This window comes from Aulonocara stuartgranti (genome assembly GCF_965226115.1).
Source record: "Aulonocara stuartgranti genome assembly, chromosome: 16".
In the NCBI taxonomy this organism is placed as follows: Eukaryota; Metazoa; Chordata; class Actinopteri; order Cichliformes; family Cichlidae; genus Aulonocara; species Aulonocara stuartgranti.
The window spans coordinates 1,891,234-1,910,062 of NC_138952.1; the positions used below are offsets into that span (position 1 = coordinate 1,891,234).

At 45.9% G+C, this 18,829-nt stretch overlaps 1 protein-coding gene across 7 annotated transcripts in view; it reads left to right on the plus strand.

The window, feature by feature from the left end:
• Positions 1-18,829, plus strand: part of myo1b (myosin IB) — a 56,120-nt gene that overhangs the window by 23,334 nt on the left and 13,957 nt on the right. For all 7 annotated transcript variants that reach the window (XM_082509163.1, XM_082509166.1, XM_082509164.1 and 4 more), the window contains exons 4-18: positions 1,220-1,314; positions 2,614-2,718; positions 4,174-4,220; positions 5,742-5,805; positions 7,352-7,450; positions 8,213-8,316; positions 10,465-10,612; positions 11,187-11,305; positions 11,810-11,896; positions 11,996-12,061; positions 14,332-14,436; positions 16,141-16,203; positions 16,551-16,751; positions 16,938-17,164; positions 17,400-17,600. In XM_082509163.1, the coding sequence (XP_082365289.1) occupies positions 1,220-1,314; positions 2,614-2,718; positions 4,174-4,220; positions 5,742-5,805; positions 7,352-7,450; positions 8,213-8,316; positions 10,465-10,612; positions 11,187-11,305; positions 11,810-11,896; positions 11,996-12,061; positions 14,332-14,436; positions 16,141-16,203; positions 16,551-16,751; positions 16,938-17,164; positions 17,400-17,600 (1,731 nt within the window). The remainder of the gene's footprint in view (positions 1-1,219; positions 1,315-2,613; positions 2,719-4,173; positions 4,221-5,741; positions 5,806-7,351; positions 7,451-8,212; positions 8,317-10,464; positions 10,613-11,186; positions 11,306-11,809; positions 11,897-11,995; positions 12,062-14,331; positions 14,437-16,140; positions 16,204-16,550; positions 16,752-16,937; positions 17,165-17,399; positions 17,601-18,829) is intronic.

The window sequence follows — 18,829 nt, forward strand, 5'->3', positions numbered from 1 at the left end:
ATGTTGATCTTTGCTTGATACTCGAAAAGCTGGGAGATTAAGACCTTGATGCTTTCAATGTTATCAGAACTAAGAGAGTCTTGTTGTATCTGTAGAGATCTTGGGGACTCTCGGGGTCACGTGAGCAGCGAGGTCGTCTGTTTGAAATGAGCTTAAGACAAAATTTGTGTTATCCCAGTTTCTTTCCAGTGACACCCCCACAATACATCAGCCTTTACTTAATCCTGCCGGAGCTCATAATGGAGGTCTTAGATGATCCGATATTGCAAATCCACTCTATCTTTTCCTGCACAGACACACACACACAGACACACACACACACACACACACACACACACACACACACACAGACACACACTGCTTTGGACCAAATTCCTGAATCAAGCCAAAGTACGGGCCGGAACAGCTGATTTGCCGTCTCGTGTCCTGTTGGAGGAGAAAGTTGGACGCAGCTCTTGCCGCGCTGTGAACGACTGTTTGCCAAATGGAAGCTGTAAAAAGTTGTTGTCGCAGGCGTCTCCTTAGCGCTCTGTCTTTGTGGGAATATCGTGTCAGAATTATAGACCATTTTGCCACAAGAGATAAAAAGCTGTCACTGCGATATGGCCCTCGTACATCCACACCCTGATCTCAGACCATCACAGGGGATTTCCTGCATTAAGAGAACAAATAATGTATTGTTGTGGAACTGAGTGGGGGCGAAACTGTAGTTTCACTTTTCCTTTGTGTTGTTGTCCCAGAATGTAAGACGTAGGTTTTTTTTTAACCTTTGTATCATTAATTATCCACCCAGGTCGGTTTCACGTAGACTGCTTTCATTATTCGGGGACCTCTCGAGGTTTTATTAAAGCAGGCAGATTCCTAAAAATGCATTTTATATGTAAAGTTTTCAATATGTGTATAAATATACAACAAATCAGAGTCGCTGTGACATCATTTTAATAATTAAGTTTTGTCAGAGCCAAATCCCGAGGACAGGCCAGCCAAATAAAGCTGCAGCTCACTGCACGTCTGTGCATGTCCAAGATGTCCCGATCCAAGCCAGTGATCCCACGTGCTGGTGATTAGTGTAGACGCCATGCAGCCTGGCACATAAGCGTGCAGCGTGTGTGAACGACCTCTAACTGCCCTCACCCACAAAATGTCAGAGAATATACGTGAACAGCAGTTAGCTGTGTGCAAATGTAACGTGGAGGCTTTCGGGTTTGTGCTTTTGCAGCTACGCTTTGGCAGACGAGGCCTACCGCTCGCTGAGGGACCAGGACAAGGACCAGTGCATTCTCATCACAGGGGAGAGCGGAGCTGGGAAAACTGGTAAATGCTCAGTTTTTTTTGTTGTGTCATAACTTCAGAGCAGGTAACAGGATCACCTCACCACACTGAACAATCAGGCTCTAACAGAGTGTCTAACACTTCATGTGCTCAGCGGTTCTTTGTTTTAAATGTAGTCATAACTTGTAAAGAAGCCGATAAGGGCTGTGGGATGTAATCCTCCATAAAAAGGAGCTGATGTCAGTTTTGTTTTGAGAACATCGTGTTGGGACATGAAACTAGATAATGACTCTGCTCACATAAAGTCATGGCGGTAGACATATTACAGCAGCAAACACACGGCTGTGGTTTCCTCATATTTGTGAAATTATGTATATTCAGAGCCAGTCAGTCACATTCACACTGTTATGAACACTTAAAGGCTGGACTTTCCATCAGACTGAAGCCTTTTTCCATATTGTGTGGTTTTTATGATGGTGTATCCATGTTCTGGAGCAGTTTCACATACTGTACAGAAACACACGAGGATGGTATTTCCTGTGCTGTGTCACAGGTAACAGCAGTATGCATCTGACTGTGGCTTCTATAAAGGGGATGTGACCAAAATTATTATCAGATTCCATCTCAGTGTGCAGGAGACATAACAGTTTTTATTGTCTGCAGACGGAGTACGTTTACTTTCCTAACCTGAGAGATAACAACGTGAGGATTAAAGTCCTCAGCTTGTAACTCAGAAAAGTTTTTTCCTACGTTTAGATAAAAGTACGTGTCCCGAGCTGTTTGCCAGACTAATCAGGAATCTGTACCGACGACTGCTCTGAAGGTCTTTCCTGTCCTTGCCTGGCACGCCGCACGCATCGCCGGTTCTGGGTCACCGTCCGCTCTCTGGTCAGGAGAGACGATCCTGATGCCAGCCGTCGTCCGACGAGGCTTGTCGCTTCTTCAGACAGGACATGTAGCTTTTTGAGCCAAGCAGAGAATTATTTTTGGGGAAACGTGTCTTAGTTGCAGCACGCTGTGCTGGAGCATTTTTAAATCACTTTCAGCTCCACAGAAAGTTTTATTCCCGTGCTTTCCCCTGGCTTTCAGTGTAATCATAGTATGAATGATGATAATGTGATGCAATTCTGGTCACCGTGTAATTTAACAAAGCAAGTCTTTATAACGGGACCTCCTCTTCTGCTCTGCACCCTAACGAACGGTCCACACCCTGCTCTGATGGCTGTCGGGGGGGATGATGTAAGGGGGATTTTTATAGGGGATGGTGAAACAGGTCGACATCTCTGCACTTGTCCCTCAGTCATGTGAATCACATTATATTTATCTGTGTGTGTGTTTCAGAGGCCAGTAAGCTGGTAATGTCGTATGTGGCAGCGGTGTGTGGGAAGGGCCACGAGGTGAATAAGGTCAAGGAACAGCTGCTGCAGTCCAATCCCGTGCTGGAGGGTGAGTGAAGATGCCCAAGCTGCGTCCCAATTCAGGAGCTGGGTTGTCTGAAGTTCACGTTTGGAGGGTGGATGTGTGTTGAGGGGTTGCCAGAGCTGCTCTAATTCAAGAGATCTTCAAAGTGCAGCTGAGAAAAGCGGCTTTCTTTACTCGGCGTTTAGGAAACGAGAAGACTGTGCAGGATATTTGCAGCCCGACTGTAAATGCACTGCAAACCGCTGCATGAGAGCGTTTAATGATGGTCTTTGATATTTTGGCTTGATTTCCAAATGCACAATACACCAAAACAAAAATGCAAAGCTCCTGGCAGTTAGTCACACAACCTACAAAACATTTCTTTTAGCTAGCTTAGCTAATCTGTAAACACAGATGATTATATAACCATGGAAATGTAATCACAGGCAAGTTAACTCATCCGCAAAATAACTTTAGGGATCTTATAAATACTGTATAATACACTTTTTTATTTTCTTAGCTAAACGGGACGCTACACACACACACACTCATTCCCACAGCTCAGTTCTGGCACACAAACAGCTGTATTTTAATTGGGGGCAGTGGACAGGAAATGCCCATGAATGATGAAGCTGTATGCCCGGGTTGCTGCAGAAAACCCCGCACATCTGCAAGAGTTTAGCTCACGTCAGTCTAATTGCCCTAACACTGAGAAGGGGGAAAGGGAACAGAGTCACGCTTAACACGACGGATCCGTCACGCTCGCGCTCTGCGACACGATACACGTTGGTTTCGTTCTTTGTCGCCCTCGGTTTCTTTTCATTTACGTCTCTTTATCTTCCTCCAGCCCTCTCCTTCCCCGTCCTCCTCTCCCTCTGGCTGCCATTGTGCCAGACTAGCAGCCCACACATTCACAGCAACCGCCGACTTAAATGCACATTAATCAGCTGTTATCAGCAATTAAGCAGTTATGCTAATAGCGCTGTGATGCGTGACACGTTAATGGCATCTTTATGTAGAAATGTGGTGTGAAGCCAATGGAAAGGTCGTAGCAGGGAGATGTTCTGAAAGGCCTGATTGTGCACGAAACACAAAGTTGTTTGTGTCAAAAATGAATATTTAATGAACCCTTTAGTTACGTTTATTTACAAGCAGGAGCCCGCATTGAAGCACTTTTTGAACGTGGCGTGACATCAAGGTTCAGCCCGCCCTAAGCCTGCAAAGCCCTGGTGCTTTGCTTAATCCACCCAGAATTATGGGGCCTCATCAGTACAAATGGCTTTGACATCCAGGCCATGTATGATTGACAGCTAGCTGGACTCGGGCACGAGGTTAGGGATCATTATGAAGGTTTTGAATATTCTTAATGGCCTCTCTGCAATGCATCGGCGGTAACTTTACTCTGAGGTTATTTGCACAAGCTTTGCATTATTTGTAAAGCTTTCTGAATCCATTAGTTTAATTATTTGTGTCTGATTTTTCTTTTTTTCCTCTCTTCAGCTTTTGGAAATGCCAAAACTGTAAGAAATGACAACTCTTCCAGATTTGTAAGTATGCAGGACGAGCTTCTGTGGTTTGGAAAAATGATCTCGTGACACACATTCTTTTTCAGAAAGCTTTTGTTTCTTGAATACTTGGTGTGCATGTCCTGTGTGCTTATACTGTTTGTGTTTATGGCAACATTACTCCAGAACGTGTTTTCATGCATGTGAGGTAGTTTGACTATCATGCATGTGAATATGTTTTTTCAAATACAGGTGATATTTCTTGGTGTCCTCCCTGTGTTCCCATGTAATCTGAGACCCTGGATCTTCCCAGTAGACGGGTCCACACGCCCCCTCAGTCTGAGCAGGCTTTGCACATTTGATATAGTACATGTGCACATGCCTCAGGAAATGCTCTTTACATAAAGCGAGCAGGACGAGGCCTTTCACCTACACTGCGCCCCCCGTTCCTCTGCGTCTCGTATCTCTCTGAATCTGATTGTTGGAAAAGCAGAAATTTAATGCCTATCTCTAACATAGGTCTGGCGTCATAAGGGTGATTAAGTAGCTGCTTTGGTCCTTGGAGACAGACAGACACACACACACACACACACACACACACACACACACACACACACACACACACACACACACACACACACACACACACACACTGCAATTTCAATGTTACAATGTAACAATGTAACTGCAGTTGTAACATTGCCTTTGTTTTCCTCAAACTGCCCAGTTCAGTATTTTGGGGACGTCTGATCTCCTGTGATTTCCATCGCTGTTCATTTCTAAATGTTTCTAACATGAATGTTTAGTTAGCTGCAGTTTCTTCAAAGAGAAAAAGTCACTTCATCTTAGCAGCTGGCAGTCCATCCCAAAAAAGTCTATTTCAGTAACACCCCAGCCCCCCAGGACTGAACTTTGTTCTCCTTCTTGTGCCTGACGCTCGATTATTGTAAAAGAAAACGATTCTCCCAGCGTGTGCCAGCTCGCAGGCGAACTGCCAACCTACCTGTCGTGTCCCAGTTTTTGTGTCACCGTGCACACGGTTTTTAATCATCCGCCTACTTTTAGATGGCAGCACGTGCCGGTGCACGGACATGCAGTTGTAGCGGTGAGCGTTATAACGGATTATGACCCTGATCTGTTTATATTTAGCTAACCTTCGCAGCAACCTCAGGCCCGCTCACCAGATATCAGCTCATCAGAACGCCATCGGTTGATCAGAAAACTATAAGTCAAGCTGGCTCTTCATTTTGCTGAGTGCAGCAGGCTTATTGAGTTTGGCTAAAACCCATTTACCAGCAGAGCTTGGCCTGTTCAGAGGAGCTGTCTGCTATTAATACATCAGAGGAGGGAAAAAGCCCAAACACAGGACTCTCTGTCTCAACTTCCAGGTTTCAGAGAGAGTCAGAAAAAAGGCCTGAATGTCATTTTTTAAAAAGAGGTCACGCCTCCCTGTTATCTTTAGGTGCTCGGAGTCCTTACACTTCTCCGACCGACTGAATCTATACGACGTTTTTAAAAATAGACAATGGCAATAAAATCTAACTGCTGCTCTTTGACCCTCAGGGAAAGTACATGGACATTGAGTTTGACTTCAAAGGAGATCCCCTGGGCGGAGTCATCAGTAACTGTGAGTAATAAAATGGAAAGAAAGCTTCTTTTTTTTCCCTGATTGATATTTTAAATATTTGTAAATCACATTCCTCCAAAAACGCCGTCATTCCAGCCTCGTCTTTCCCCCCTCGGCTCCTTGGCAGTGTTTTGGTTTGATCTCGCCTCTGTTCACATTGTTTTGTCTGAGCTGGTTTCCCCGGCAGAGGTCACAGAAACAAAGACGGAAGCTGACAGCCGAGGCACAAATGAACCTCTGTCTGCTCGCCTGAGTCAGTCAGACACAAAGATGGTCTGTGAGAAGCAGCTGCTGACATGTGACTTGGTCAGACCGAGCTGGCTAGCTACACGGCTGCTCTTCCAGGCCTGGATGGATTCCTGTCTGCTCATTATGTTTTAGACGAACCTCCTCTGAGCCTTCGCTGCTTCCTACGGCCGAGAATAGCTGGTTATGATTTATGAGAAGTTCTCAGTAGCGTTGGTAATGATAGTGGGGAGACATTTTTGGCATGCCTTTAGTCACAACATAACACAATATTGTTCCCGCACGGATGCTTGAATGTGTGTTTGCTTATCTGAGGCTGAGGGAACATTAAATAAACGCTGTTCAGGAGGCTTTGCAGCAGAAAGTGGAATCCTTCCTTCTCTTCAAAGTAAAGCTGAGTACTGAGTGTGGCTGGACATGGCTGTGCTCAGGTCACTTCGCTGCCCTGCCCCTGTGTCTGTCTGTGATGGAGGAACTGGTTTTCAGTGGCTTGTCTTGTCCTCTCTGTATCTTTAATCACAGCTCTGTATTGCTGCTGACAGCCACTCAGTTGTGGATGTTGTATTATTGATGTGCAAGCTCTCATGGAGCCACTAACGTGATTCGTGGCCGGTGGGTGTCACAATCCGCTGCTAACCCCGACAGCCCCGGGGCTGCAGCGACCTCTAGTTTGGTGCTTGCAGTGGAGCCACGACCACAGATCTGTGAGTCGGTGTTTAAACAGCCTTAAGTGCTGAAAATTGCCAAAAGCCGTTTTTATTTCCTTCTGATTTTTGGTCCCGGTCACTGTGGTCAGTTTGTTCCCCAGACTCTTCACTTGAGTACAACACCAACTCTTCAAGTTTCCTAAAATAAGCTGTTTTTTAAAAATAGACAAATTGAATGCTTATTCAGCCGGTGATGTTGCTGAGCAGCACAGTCGGGCTTTAATTAAATCGTACTCCTCCTGATGTGGTGAGAGGATGATGGTCCCTCTTTAATCAGGTGCACTCGGTTCCAGCCCCGGAGAAAGGGCTGACGTCTGATATCGTTCGTGGGGTTTCTTCTTGTGGTGTTTGCACACAGAGATAATTACCAATATTGGTTTGGTCACCTTGGAGACTGAAAAAACCATCGCTGGACGAGGATCCCAGTCGAGCTCTATAAATACAGACCGGGCAGCTTTAATTCCTGAGGCTCGGCTCGATATTTACTGCTGGGGGCACCTGAGAGTGGCAGCAGAAGGATTTCCTGTGCAGGCTTCTGGTTCGTCTTTGTGTGTCATTGTTTCCTTTTGTTTTTTCTTTCTTTCTTTTTTTAGATCTGCTCGAGAAGTCACGTGTGGTGAAGCAGCCGAGAGGCGAGAGGAACTTCCACGTCTTTTATCAGCTTCTGTCTGGAGCCTCAGACGACACGCTCAGTGAGTAAAACTGCTGGAAAAGCTGGTCGAATGGTGACCTGGACAGGAACGTAGAGCTGCCGGGATCAATGCCACTTTGAGAATCAGGAGAAAGACCTCAGAATGTGCACGTCTCTGGATGCTCGCAGTATGAATTAAAAAAATAGGCCTGATGTTCTGCTTACTGTTACGTTTACCATGTGTATACTAAATGTGCCAATCCCCCCATGCAGCTGCATGAACACATGGCTAACGCATTAATAAGTCGCCCTTCCTGCCTAATAAACACCACGAGAACAAAGAGAGTGAAACCCACTCGCTCTGTTTGCGTTTCTGCTGCGAGGGGCCATTGTTTAATGTTCTTCACAAAGGAGAACAATATAATGGTCATTGACCCCAGAGCGCACACATCACTGAGGCTCTAGCTGTTGTTAATACTGCTATGAATGAAATCTGACACATGCACCCAGAAGAGGATTTCTCTACTAAATGACGGGGAGGCCTTTAAAGAGGGCAATCTGATCTTCCAGCATGATGTTCACAGCAGCAGCTCAGTGTTTGAATACACCGTGTCAGAACTGAAGGAGGGCAATACCCCAGGGCTTAGACACATTTTTCTAAAATTTCTAAGGCAACGCCATCAGTTGTGTTTCTTTAAACGGGAATTGAATTCAGCATCTTCTATCGGCTCACAGAGCTGTGCTGGATTTTATGGGGCAGCTGGCAGGAGTGTAGTTACGCTGCATGAGTCTAAATGACAACCACATGGTTTGTGTGTCACAGGGAAGCTAAAGCTGGACCGGGACTTTAGCAAGTACAACTACCTGAGCCTGGACTCTGCTGCGGTCAGCGGACTGGACGATGCGGCTAACTTCAGGACAGTCAGAGTGAGTAGAGCGCATACGTGTGTCCGTATGACTGGTGGAGCCCGATGCTGCGCCTCACCCTCGTGACGTTTGGCACAGACTTTCCTCTCTGCGGGATTTCTGTTAACTCGGTGTGGCACGGCAGAGCGAGGAGGCGGTCTGATTGCCCTGTTATCTCCACGGCAGAACAAACGAACAAACGTGCTTTGGCGTCAGTATTGCTGGCTGTGTAAACACTTCACGCCAGCGGCCCTCCCACCTGTTGCAAAACCAGGTGAACTTTGATCTTGACGGTGGATTAAAGACTGGTTTGTATTGATTAAACACAGGAAAAACTCCAAAAACAGAGAAAGCCACGGGAGAAAAGAGTTTCCTCTTATTGAAGCTCTGCACAAATATGTGCTATTTTGTCTTTGTGCGTCTTCTCAGCCTTATTGATGGTAACACAGAGGGTGTTGTGTCTGGGAGAAGCGCTCTGCTATCTCCTGTGCTGTGTCATTAGGCCTGTTTCAGCATGCTTTGCTCAGCTACTGTATAAGCCCCTACAGCCTGCTCTGTCACTCTCTACTGTACTCATTCCCCCTCCTCACATCCTGCTTCTCATCGACTCCCACAGAGTTTTTAACGCTGTTCCTGCTGCAGCTGCGTTTCTCCACAGGAAGCACGAGACGACATTCCCTCCACACAATGACGCCGCCACACGGAGCTTTCTTTTCTTAAATGTTTATTTGTTGATGTTTGATTAAATGTTTGCGATTCATGAATTCTCCATCATCGGTCGTCACCGTTCACCGCTCTGTGTCTGTGATCCAGGAAGAGGACGTTTGACTGTAATATGATGGACCGGGATTCCGTTAAAGAGATTTAAATATTCAAATTCATGATTTCAGGTGTTATGATAGCTTGTGCTGATATGTTTGATAGGATTTTGCTTTATATATATATATATACAGTGTGTACAAGTTTGAGTGGATTCCACAAACCAGTGAGAAGACTAGATGTGTCTTTTTAATAAACTCATTGTGAGAGCACTGATCACAGAGCAGTGATATACACAACATTATCAGCACCTATTGTGTTGGTCCTCCTGACTCATCGAGGTATGGACTCCGCCCCTGAAGGTGTGTTGTATCTGGACCCAGATGTAGGTCCTGTAAGTCCTGTATGCTGTGAGGTGGGGCCTCCACGTGTGGGTCCAGCACATGGCTCGACTGGATTGAGATCTGGGGAATTTGGAGGTCAAGTCAACTCCTCAAACTGGCTGTTGTGCTCAAACCATTCCTGAACCATTTCTGACTTGTGGCACATTATCCTGCTGAAGAGGCCACAGCCATCAGGGAGCACTGTTCCCACGAAAGGGTGTAGATGATGTGCAACAATGCTTAGGTAGATGGTACGTGTCAAAGTAACATCCACATGGACGCAGGACACAAGGTTTCCCAGCAGAACATTGCTCAAAGCGTTACACTGCCCCTGCTGGCTGGCCTTCTTCCCATAATGCATCCTGATGTACCAGATGTTCATCACTTACCTGGGGAACAACCACCCAGCCATCCACGTGCTTCATCAGACCAGCCCACCTTCTTCCATCGCTCTGTGGTCCAGATCTGATGGCCACATGTCCAGTGTTGGTGCTTTCAGCAGCAGACAGCATGGAGACCCTGTCAGGTCTGCAGCTCCACACACAGCAACCTGTGATGCTCTGTGTTTTCTCACCTTTCTATCAGAACCAGCATGAACGTTTTCTGCAATTTGAGCTCATCTGTTGGACTGAAGAGCTGCTGTGGGAGTAAAGGCTGACCATAAGGGAGTCTTGGCCACCCATGAGCCCATCACTGGTTCAGCTACCTTGGATCACTGACCCCTGCAGATCAGGAACACCCCACAGGAGCTGACCCAGTTCTATCAAACGCTCCCAAATCCTTACGCTTGAAAACGATTCCTGCTTCTAACATCAACTTTAAGGACAAAATGTTCCCCCTCTCTGACACCTCCCGCCTGCTAACAGAGGCCATGATGAAGATATAATCAGTGCAATTCACTTTACCTGTCAGCTGTCAGGATGTTCTGTGTGATGTTTGTAGGTGTTCCCCTCTGCACCAAGTTGCAGGAACGTCGGTGCCTTAGTGACGTTGTTTCTGTCTTTTCCCTCTTCTCGCCCTCTTCCAGAACGCCATGCAGATCGTGGGCTTCATGGAGGACGAGGTGCAGTCGGTGCTGGAGCTGGTGGCAGCTGTGCTGAAGCTTGGCAACATAGAGTTCAAGCCAGAGTCGCGCTGCAACGGCACCGACGAGAGCCGCGTCAAAGACAAAAATGGTGGGCTTGGTGCTGCTGCGCCTTCATCGGACATATTTGACACTGTTTTGTTTTTTTATTCACAGGAGTTATTGTGAATATTTTCTCCTTTCATTTAACCCTTTTGACCCACTGCTCACTGGGCCTGGTCCCCTGTTGGCAGCTTGTTGTCCTCAAACAATATTTGTGTTATGATTTGCGTGACAAGAGTTTCACCCTCACAGCTGCTGTTTTTAGGGAAATCATTCATTTGCATTTTTCCCTCAGTGAGTCTTGGACAACCATGCTTTCCTCTTTTTTTCCCACATTTGAATCAAAGACTGCATTGTTAATAATCAGCTGCAACGTGTTATTGAGATGAGTCCTCTGTTTTTGCTTTTCCCTCGACTCTGCCGGTGGGAACACCTCATTGTCGGGAATAAAACCCAAACGCTGAGGAGGTTACGAGGGTTGATTCTTCCTCCTTACAGCTTCCTTATGACGTTACCCTCTGATTCGAATCAAATGTAGAATAAGAACCATCACAAGATGAGACCTGATGTCTGCAAAAGCATTTTCTGCGTGTCTTAATCCGTTTTCTGTGGCTACTTTGCAGATTTGAAGGAGATGTGTGAGCTGCTGGGGATCGAGCAGTCGGTGCTGGAGAGGGCGTTCAGCTACCGCACAGTGGAGGCTAAAATGGAGAAAGTCTCCACGACGCTGAATGTGGCCCAGGTCAGAGGCAGACTGGCATCTCTTTCACCTGCTTATTACACACACACACACACACACACACACACACACACACACACACACACACACCAAAGGGCCATTTCTTCCCGTTGACTTGCTTTACTGGCTGCCGACTCTGTGCCACTTCTACATGACAACGTCTGCATTATACATGTGCAGTATTCCTCCTGGAAATTCAAATGTAGGTCATATTTTCGAGGTTAGTGGGTTCATTCAGACTCTTCATATAACATTAATGCTGCAAACATGGGCCCTGTGTGCCCAGAACAGACGAGGAAAGGGTTTATTAGCCTGACTTTATAATCCTCATATTTCTGCTCATGTATGGCCGCTGCTCTGTTTCCTTTGAATCAGTGTAGCCACGATAGCTTTTTTTTAAGGAACAAGTTTAGTTAAATTCTGCAGATATGTAATAAAATGAATCGTTGCCGATTCTGCTGGTTCGCTTTATTGTCGCTTCATCATTAACAGTGTCTTCATTCACAGGCCTACTATGCCCGAGATGCCCTTGCCAAAAATCTCTACAGTCGCTTGTTTAGCTGGCTGGTTACCAGAATCAATGAAAGCATACAAGTAAGCGATGTCAGGCATCTTTTTAATTTATTTATTTAGACTGACAAAACTCCACTGCTGTACTTTATTCCTAATGGTACCAATATTGTGTCCCTGCAGGCACAAACTAAAGCTCGGCACAAGGTCATGGGCGTCCTGGACATCTACGGCTTTGAGATATTTGAGGTGAGACAAATAGCAGCTCAGACCAGCCTTTTTTTATCCTGACAGGCCACAAGGACACAGTCGGACCATCCAAACATTTTTATTACAAGGAAAAGAATTTTGCCCTCGGCTGTTTGCGTGCATGTTTTGGTACCTGTGTGCAGCCTGTCGGCAGAAACGTAGAGCTGATAAAACCACACTGAGATCAGATTAGTTCAGTTTTTGTTGTTGCTCCTGGAGTTGAAATTATTTTTGTGGAAAAGTGGTTTCAATTCTCAAAGTCTGCATTTCACAGCAGGAAAATAGCCTTTGCACACTCTGCACGTCGTATTCATGCTGTTGTTACACAATCAAAGGTGATTCTGATTCTCAGCATTAACATCACATATTACAGCGAGACGTAGAACAGACGGCTCCATTTATGCTAACTGTATACAAAGTAATGCACCAAACGCCACATAGACAGCAGTGCATGTAAACATGTGACAGAGTTTGAACAGAATGACGGCTTTAAAAGTTTCTTTGTTGTGATGCACGATGCCCCCCGATCATGTCTTGCTCCTATCCCTGCTCGTTCACCCCACTCACTCTCGAGTCCTTCCTCTCCTCTCGTTGTTGTTGTGTCTGGGTCACCAGAATGGAGTAAGTAACACCTGCACCTGTTTGCTGTGGCCGCGAGCATGCTGTGATCTAAACTCCTTAATTCACCTCCCCGTTAAGGACGATTCAGGGCTCCTCGTGTGCAGCAGAGCCACGCGGCTGACAGGAGGCTGGACAAGCCAAAGTCACAGTCTGCTTAAGTCAGTTCAGTCAGTACACTTAACAGCAATGCACTCTAATGCAACAGGCCTGCAGTGAAGCCTACATGTATAACAGTTATGTGAAGAATGTGAAGCTCTCGGCCTTATTGCTTGTTGCACTAACAGGTGTTTCTATTATTAATATTAATGAGTGTAGAATTAAATGCTTTCTTAGAACGATTTGTTAAATTTTAGTTTAAACAAAATAACATGGTCAACATGTCAGTTACTGAGCTTCAGAGGAACATTGTTCATCTTGGCTAAATGTTTATTATTCAAACGTGGAACCATTGATGAAAGTCTGTGAACATGAAGGCATTTTTATTATGTCCTTGAATGAATATTAACCACTTGTCATAAAAACATTGACTGTAGATAAAATAGTTTTGGTTTCTTTTACATGTTTCAGCCACGCATCTGCTGCCACTTTGGAGCCGACGTGTGTGTGTGTGTGTGTGTGTGTGTGTGTGTGTGTGTGTGTGTGTGTGTGGACAACCTTTTCGTTTCTCAGTAAAAGGAAATTGTTTTAAAAACTGCTCCACTTGTACGTGTGGATCCTATTTCCTGGTCACTGAGAACCTCGGTTTGTCCTCTTCTCCGAGCTGTTGGACTAAACTGTCTTTGAACCTCTAACCGTAGCAATAAATGTTAACCTAACCCAGTGTGCCAAGAAGCATGACTCACCACTAAACACCGTCATGATTGACGACAATAATAAGTGAATGCTGTGGGGATTAAAAGTGGTCGAGGCTGTTATATAGTCAACGCTCCATCAATGTTTAATGAAATCTAATCCAAGACAGTTCACAGGAACGTGTTCTGATAAGAATTTGTCATTATCTGGTATTATTACAACCGTCCTGGTATCCATTTTTCAACGTCCAGATTGATTAGGTGTGTGCTCAGTCGGAGAATGAGTTAGCAAATCCTCAGAAGGAGCGAGCTGCTGTTCAAACTTATTATCACTGGTGTCATTTCAGAGGTACGGTAAGTGTCAGTGCGTGCAGCGACATCAAGTGATGCTGGGTTACAGTCATGCTTTACTCTTCGTTTTCTAAAAGCAGCTGTGCAGCTGTTGAGGATATGAATTCACTTTCAGGATGCGCAGGTGCAACCGTACTTTTTAATAAAACACAACAGGAAATTATCTTGGAAAAGTGAATTGAACAGACAAATCCAGTGGAAATGGATATGAAGGATGAGTCTCAGTTAGCCAAGAGAAGAAGAAGCTGAAGCAGATTTGACAGATAAGCTTTTAATACAATGAAAGATGAGATGATCCTTCAGACGTAGATTCCTGAAGTGTAGTACTTACAAACAGCTGGATGTTGGATATCCGGATATGTCGATGGTCCACCTGTCCTACCTTCTTCTAACCTGTTATTAAGCCACTCAGCAGACCGTTAGTGGCAGGAATTCTCTGAAATGCAGATGAACCAACACATTAACAGAAGTCTGACTGTTTTTCTCCTCCTGGTGCTACACCCACAGGACAACAGCTTTGAGCAGTTCATCATCAACTACTGCAACGAGAAACTGCAGCAGATCTTCATCGAGCTGACCCTGCGTGAGGAGCAGGAAGAGTATGTCAGAGAGGTGAGCGTGTGAATGGTGAACTCTGGGATTCAATTCAATTTTATTTATATAGCGCCAAATCACAACAAAAGTCACCTCAAGGCGCTTCATAGATACAGAGAAAAACCCAACAATCATATGACCCCCTATGAGCAAGCACTTTGGCGACAGTGGGAAGGAAAAACTCCCTTTTAACAGGAAGAAACCTCCAGCAGCACCAGGCTCAGGGAGGGGCGGGGCCATCTGCTGCGACCGGTTGGGGTGAGAGAAGGAAGACAGGATAAAGACATGCTGTGGAAGAGAAGAGAGACAGCCAAAGATTATTAATAACAAATAATTAAATGCAGAGAGGTCTGTGAACACATAGTGAGTGAGAAAGGTGACTGGAAAGGAAAACCTCAGTGCATCATGGGAGTCCCCAGCAGCCTACGTCTATTGCAGCATAACTAAGGGAGGATTCAGGGTCACCTGGTCCAGCCCTAACTATATGCTTTAGCAAAAAGGAAAGTTTGAAGCCTAATCTTGAAAGTAGAGATAGTGTCTGTCTCCTGAATCCAAACTGGAAGCTGCTTCCACAGAAGAGGGGCCTGAAAACTGAAGGCTCTGCCTCCCATTCTACTTTTAAATACTCTAGGAACAACAAGTAGGCCTGCAGAGCGAGAGCGAGCTGTGCTGTGCAGGCCTACAGCTGTGCAGAATCTGCATCATTCTACGTGTTGGCGCTCTGCACACCTTTGTTGCGCTGGCGGCTTGGCGCTCGGCGCTCATCTGTTTAAGCTCTACAAGCCTCGCCCTTTGACCAGACGCATTATTACTTCACGTGTGTCTCTGTCATGAAAACCCTCTTCATTTATTCCCTTCACGTCTTCCCTCTGTGGATTCTTGGGGACGGAAATGGTCTTCCGCTCCGGCGAGAGTAAACACTCCCCGCTGCAGGCCTTTAGGCTCTGTTTGTTTTCCGAGCTCTGTGTATGAGTGCAGCGGTAGTGACCCCCACGCCACTTCCCTACTAACACCACCACCAATGATATTCCACTCCTGGCCTCTCTCCAGTATACTGCATGGGAAAATACCGCAGTGCTGGAGCAAGAAGGGAGGATTACCAATCAGGAATGCGGCCGGCCACCCGTCAGTTTAAGCTATGCCTCCTGTGCATCCGCCCCTCCCCCCTCCAAAATATCTGTCCAGTTGCTTACCCCGACCTAGGTTACCAAGCCGTTAGTAGCTATGAAGTTGATGGCTGCTAAAAAATTTTTTCAAGGCCCAGTGAACCTTTCTGAGAGGGCAAGATTGAAAGTGTTCCTCCTTTGAGTCTCCAAAGGGACTCTGGCCTCGACGTGAGGCAGACGGAGCCTGTAGGACATAACATCAAAGCACCGAGGACAATTATGTCTTCAGAACTGATGGAAACGCATCGGTTTATCCTGATTAAATCATTTTCAATAAACGCACTCGAGTTCAAGATGAAAGAAACAAGATCTGTGACCAACCCAAGTCTCTTTGTTTTTTCCTTCCCGGAGCATTTGTTCTCATTACGCCCATGTAAATATTAAGTGCTGCAACATGTGTCTCTGTAATTGCAGCACATGAATACTTGGTAAAGGCGATAGATGAGGTGCACGCTGAAAATGCACGTGCTGTGCTGAGCTCTCCCACATGCAGCGTACATCAGTCTCTAAAATGTACACAAATGTCTGTATACCTCTGCTTATGCATTTGTTACAGGGCATCGAGTGGACCAACATTGAATATTTCAACAATGCCATCATCTGTGACCTGATTGAGAACGTAAGTCCTGTGTCTGTTCTTGGCTTTTCATGTTCTCCACACTTGTTTCTCTGGAATAACTGAGAAACGCTAATTTTGGTTAAATCTGGATGATTTCTCCCGCTCTGTGACTCCAGAGGTGGCGTAAACCTCCTGTGTAACCTCATGATCGGTGTTGTTATTGAAAAGCAGTTCATCATTAAAGCTGATTTTAAGTCTGACGTTGTCTTAGCAAAATGAGATGATTATCCGAGCTGTTGTGAACAGATTGTTCAGCACTGTGAAACACATGAGCCATGACAGAATAATACGTTTCTACATTGAACCCTTCAGAAGTTTGACCCTAAACCTCCTTTTGTTTGTGCCAGAATCAAAACGGCATCTTGGCCATGCTGGACGAGGAGTGTCTGAGGCCGGGGACGGTCACTGATGAGACCTTCCTGGACAAACTGAACACCATCTGTGCGGACCACCAGCACTTTGAGAGTCGGCTGAACAAGAACTCAAAGTTCCTCAACGACCACAGCCTGCCGCACAACTGCTTCCGCATCCAGCACTACGCCGGCAAGGTACCCGAGGCAGCAACAATAACAGCTGACGGATATGTTAAAAAAGACATGTTAACAAATTAATAATATAATATTATGAATTTTTGCATAGGATAAAATCAAAGTGTAAAAAGAAGTAACCACTTTGTTCAACTTGTGTATGAAAATACCTTTTTGTGAATGGCTCACTTCCCTCTGTGTATCCAGGTGCTGTATCGTGTGGAGGGCTTTGTGGATAAGAACAATGACCTTCTGTACCGGGACCTGTCACAGGCCATGTACAAAGCCAACCACAGCCTCATCAAACAGCTGTTTCCTGAAGGCAACCCAGCCAAAGTCAACCTGAAGAGACCACTAACTGCTGGATTCCAGTTCAGAGCTTCAGTGGGCACGCTGATGAGGAACCTGCAGACCAAGAACCCAAACTACATCCGGTAAATCTGATCATATCGATTACACAGAAAGAGCAGTTTGTGCTGTTTGTGATTCTCTCAAAGTTTGCTTTGAAATCATTTTCAAATAGTCCAGAGAGTACAGCCGGCCTGCTGTTACTCTCACCGTCTAGCACGGTCTATTAATCTATAAAAAGCGCACTTAAGAGCTGCTGCTGTTACTGCAGCCGGCTCTACGCACCAGCCTAATATCTGCAACTTAATTTTTGCTTTCCAGCTGCATCAAGCCCAATGATAAGAAGGCATCCCACATCTTCACCGACTCTCTGGTCCGCCATCAGGTGCGCTACCTGGGCCTGATGGAGAACGTCCGTGTGCGACGAGCAGGCTATGCCTTCCGCCAGCCCTACGAGCCCTGCTTGGAGCGCTACAAAATGCTCTGCAAAAGGACCTGGCCGCATTGGAAGGGGCCTGCAAGGTAATTGTTGTTTATACCCTGAAGTGGTGACATTAGGGAATAGTTGATTAGGGGGGAAAAGAGGTCTTGGCCCTGGAAGCTTGCCAGAGCAAATCCCTTCAAGTTTTCAGTGTGAAAATGTGAGTGTGGAAAATGAGAAATGCTCCCAGGTGTCTTTAGCTAAGGCACTAAACTTGACTCTGCTCCCAGTGGAGAGTGTGTGACCAGCACTAATAGACTGTGGCTAGAGCGGTCCACTCCCAGGTGTGGCTGTGTGAATGCGAAGCAGCCGTTGCTAGAAAGTACTCGGATGACACAGAAAGAGGCAAAAGGGAAAATAATTAGGGGAGCTTGACAGCAGTTTACCCAGCAGACCATATGATCTGTATATTTAAATATGTGGTCTAAAACTCTGAGCTATAAAGCAACACTTTTGGCTGAGTTTGGTATGTGTAGATCTAAGGATAAGGAAACTGGTTCCCTCCTTTTTTCCCAGCTGTTTTCATGCATTCCTGTCCCCACTGTGTGCATATGCATGGATTCACATGCAAGTTAACTAAAGACGTGAGTGATTCCAGGGTAAAAAGGTTTGGCTGGTTCGGTCATGTTATATAAAAGCAGTGTGTCAACAGAGATGTTTTAGGTGCGTGTCGTCACAGCGAGCTTTGTTTGAAGGAAATGAAACCTTATGTTTCGGAACCACAACATGCCCAGACGTTATCTGTCTCCTTATCTGTCTCCTCGACTCGGCCAGACTTGCAGGTTTCGTCCTCTCTGCTGGTGAAGTCACTGATTCCTATCTGCCGTCTCACACATCTGGCTCCTGATGTTTCAGCATCTTTGTATCAGCTTTGTGTGGTGTTAAAACCACCAAACCGGTTCGTAAGCAGATACAAGTGTGGCCAGAAGGGTCTTCAGAGGCTTTACAGGACTGCTTTAACACCACAGACTGGAACATGTTTAAGCAGGCTGCCACCTACAACAACACCACTGACCTCCAGGAGTACGCAGAGACTGTTACTGCCTACATCAACAAGTGTATTGAGGATGTAACAGTCACGAAAACCATAACTGTCCGGGCCAATCAAAAACCATGGATGACAGGAGAGGTCTACAGGCTGCTGAAAGCTCGGAATGTTGCCTTCAGAGATGGAGACGAGGCAAGCCTGAGGACAGCTAGGGCCAACCTTTCCCGTGGCATCAGAGAGGCTAAGAGACAGTACTCCAGGAAAATATCTCATCACTTCAAA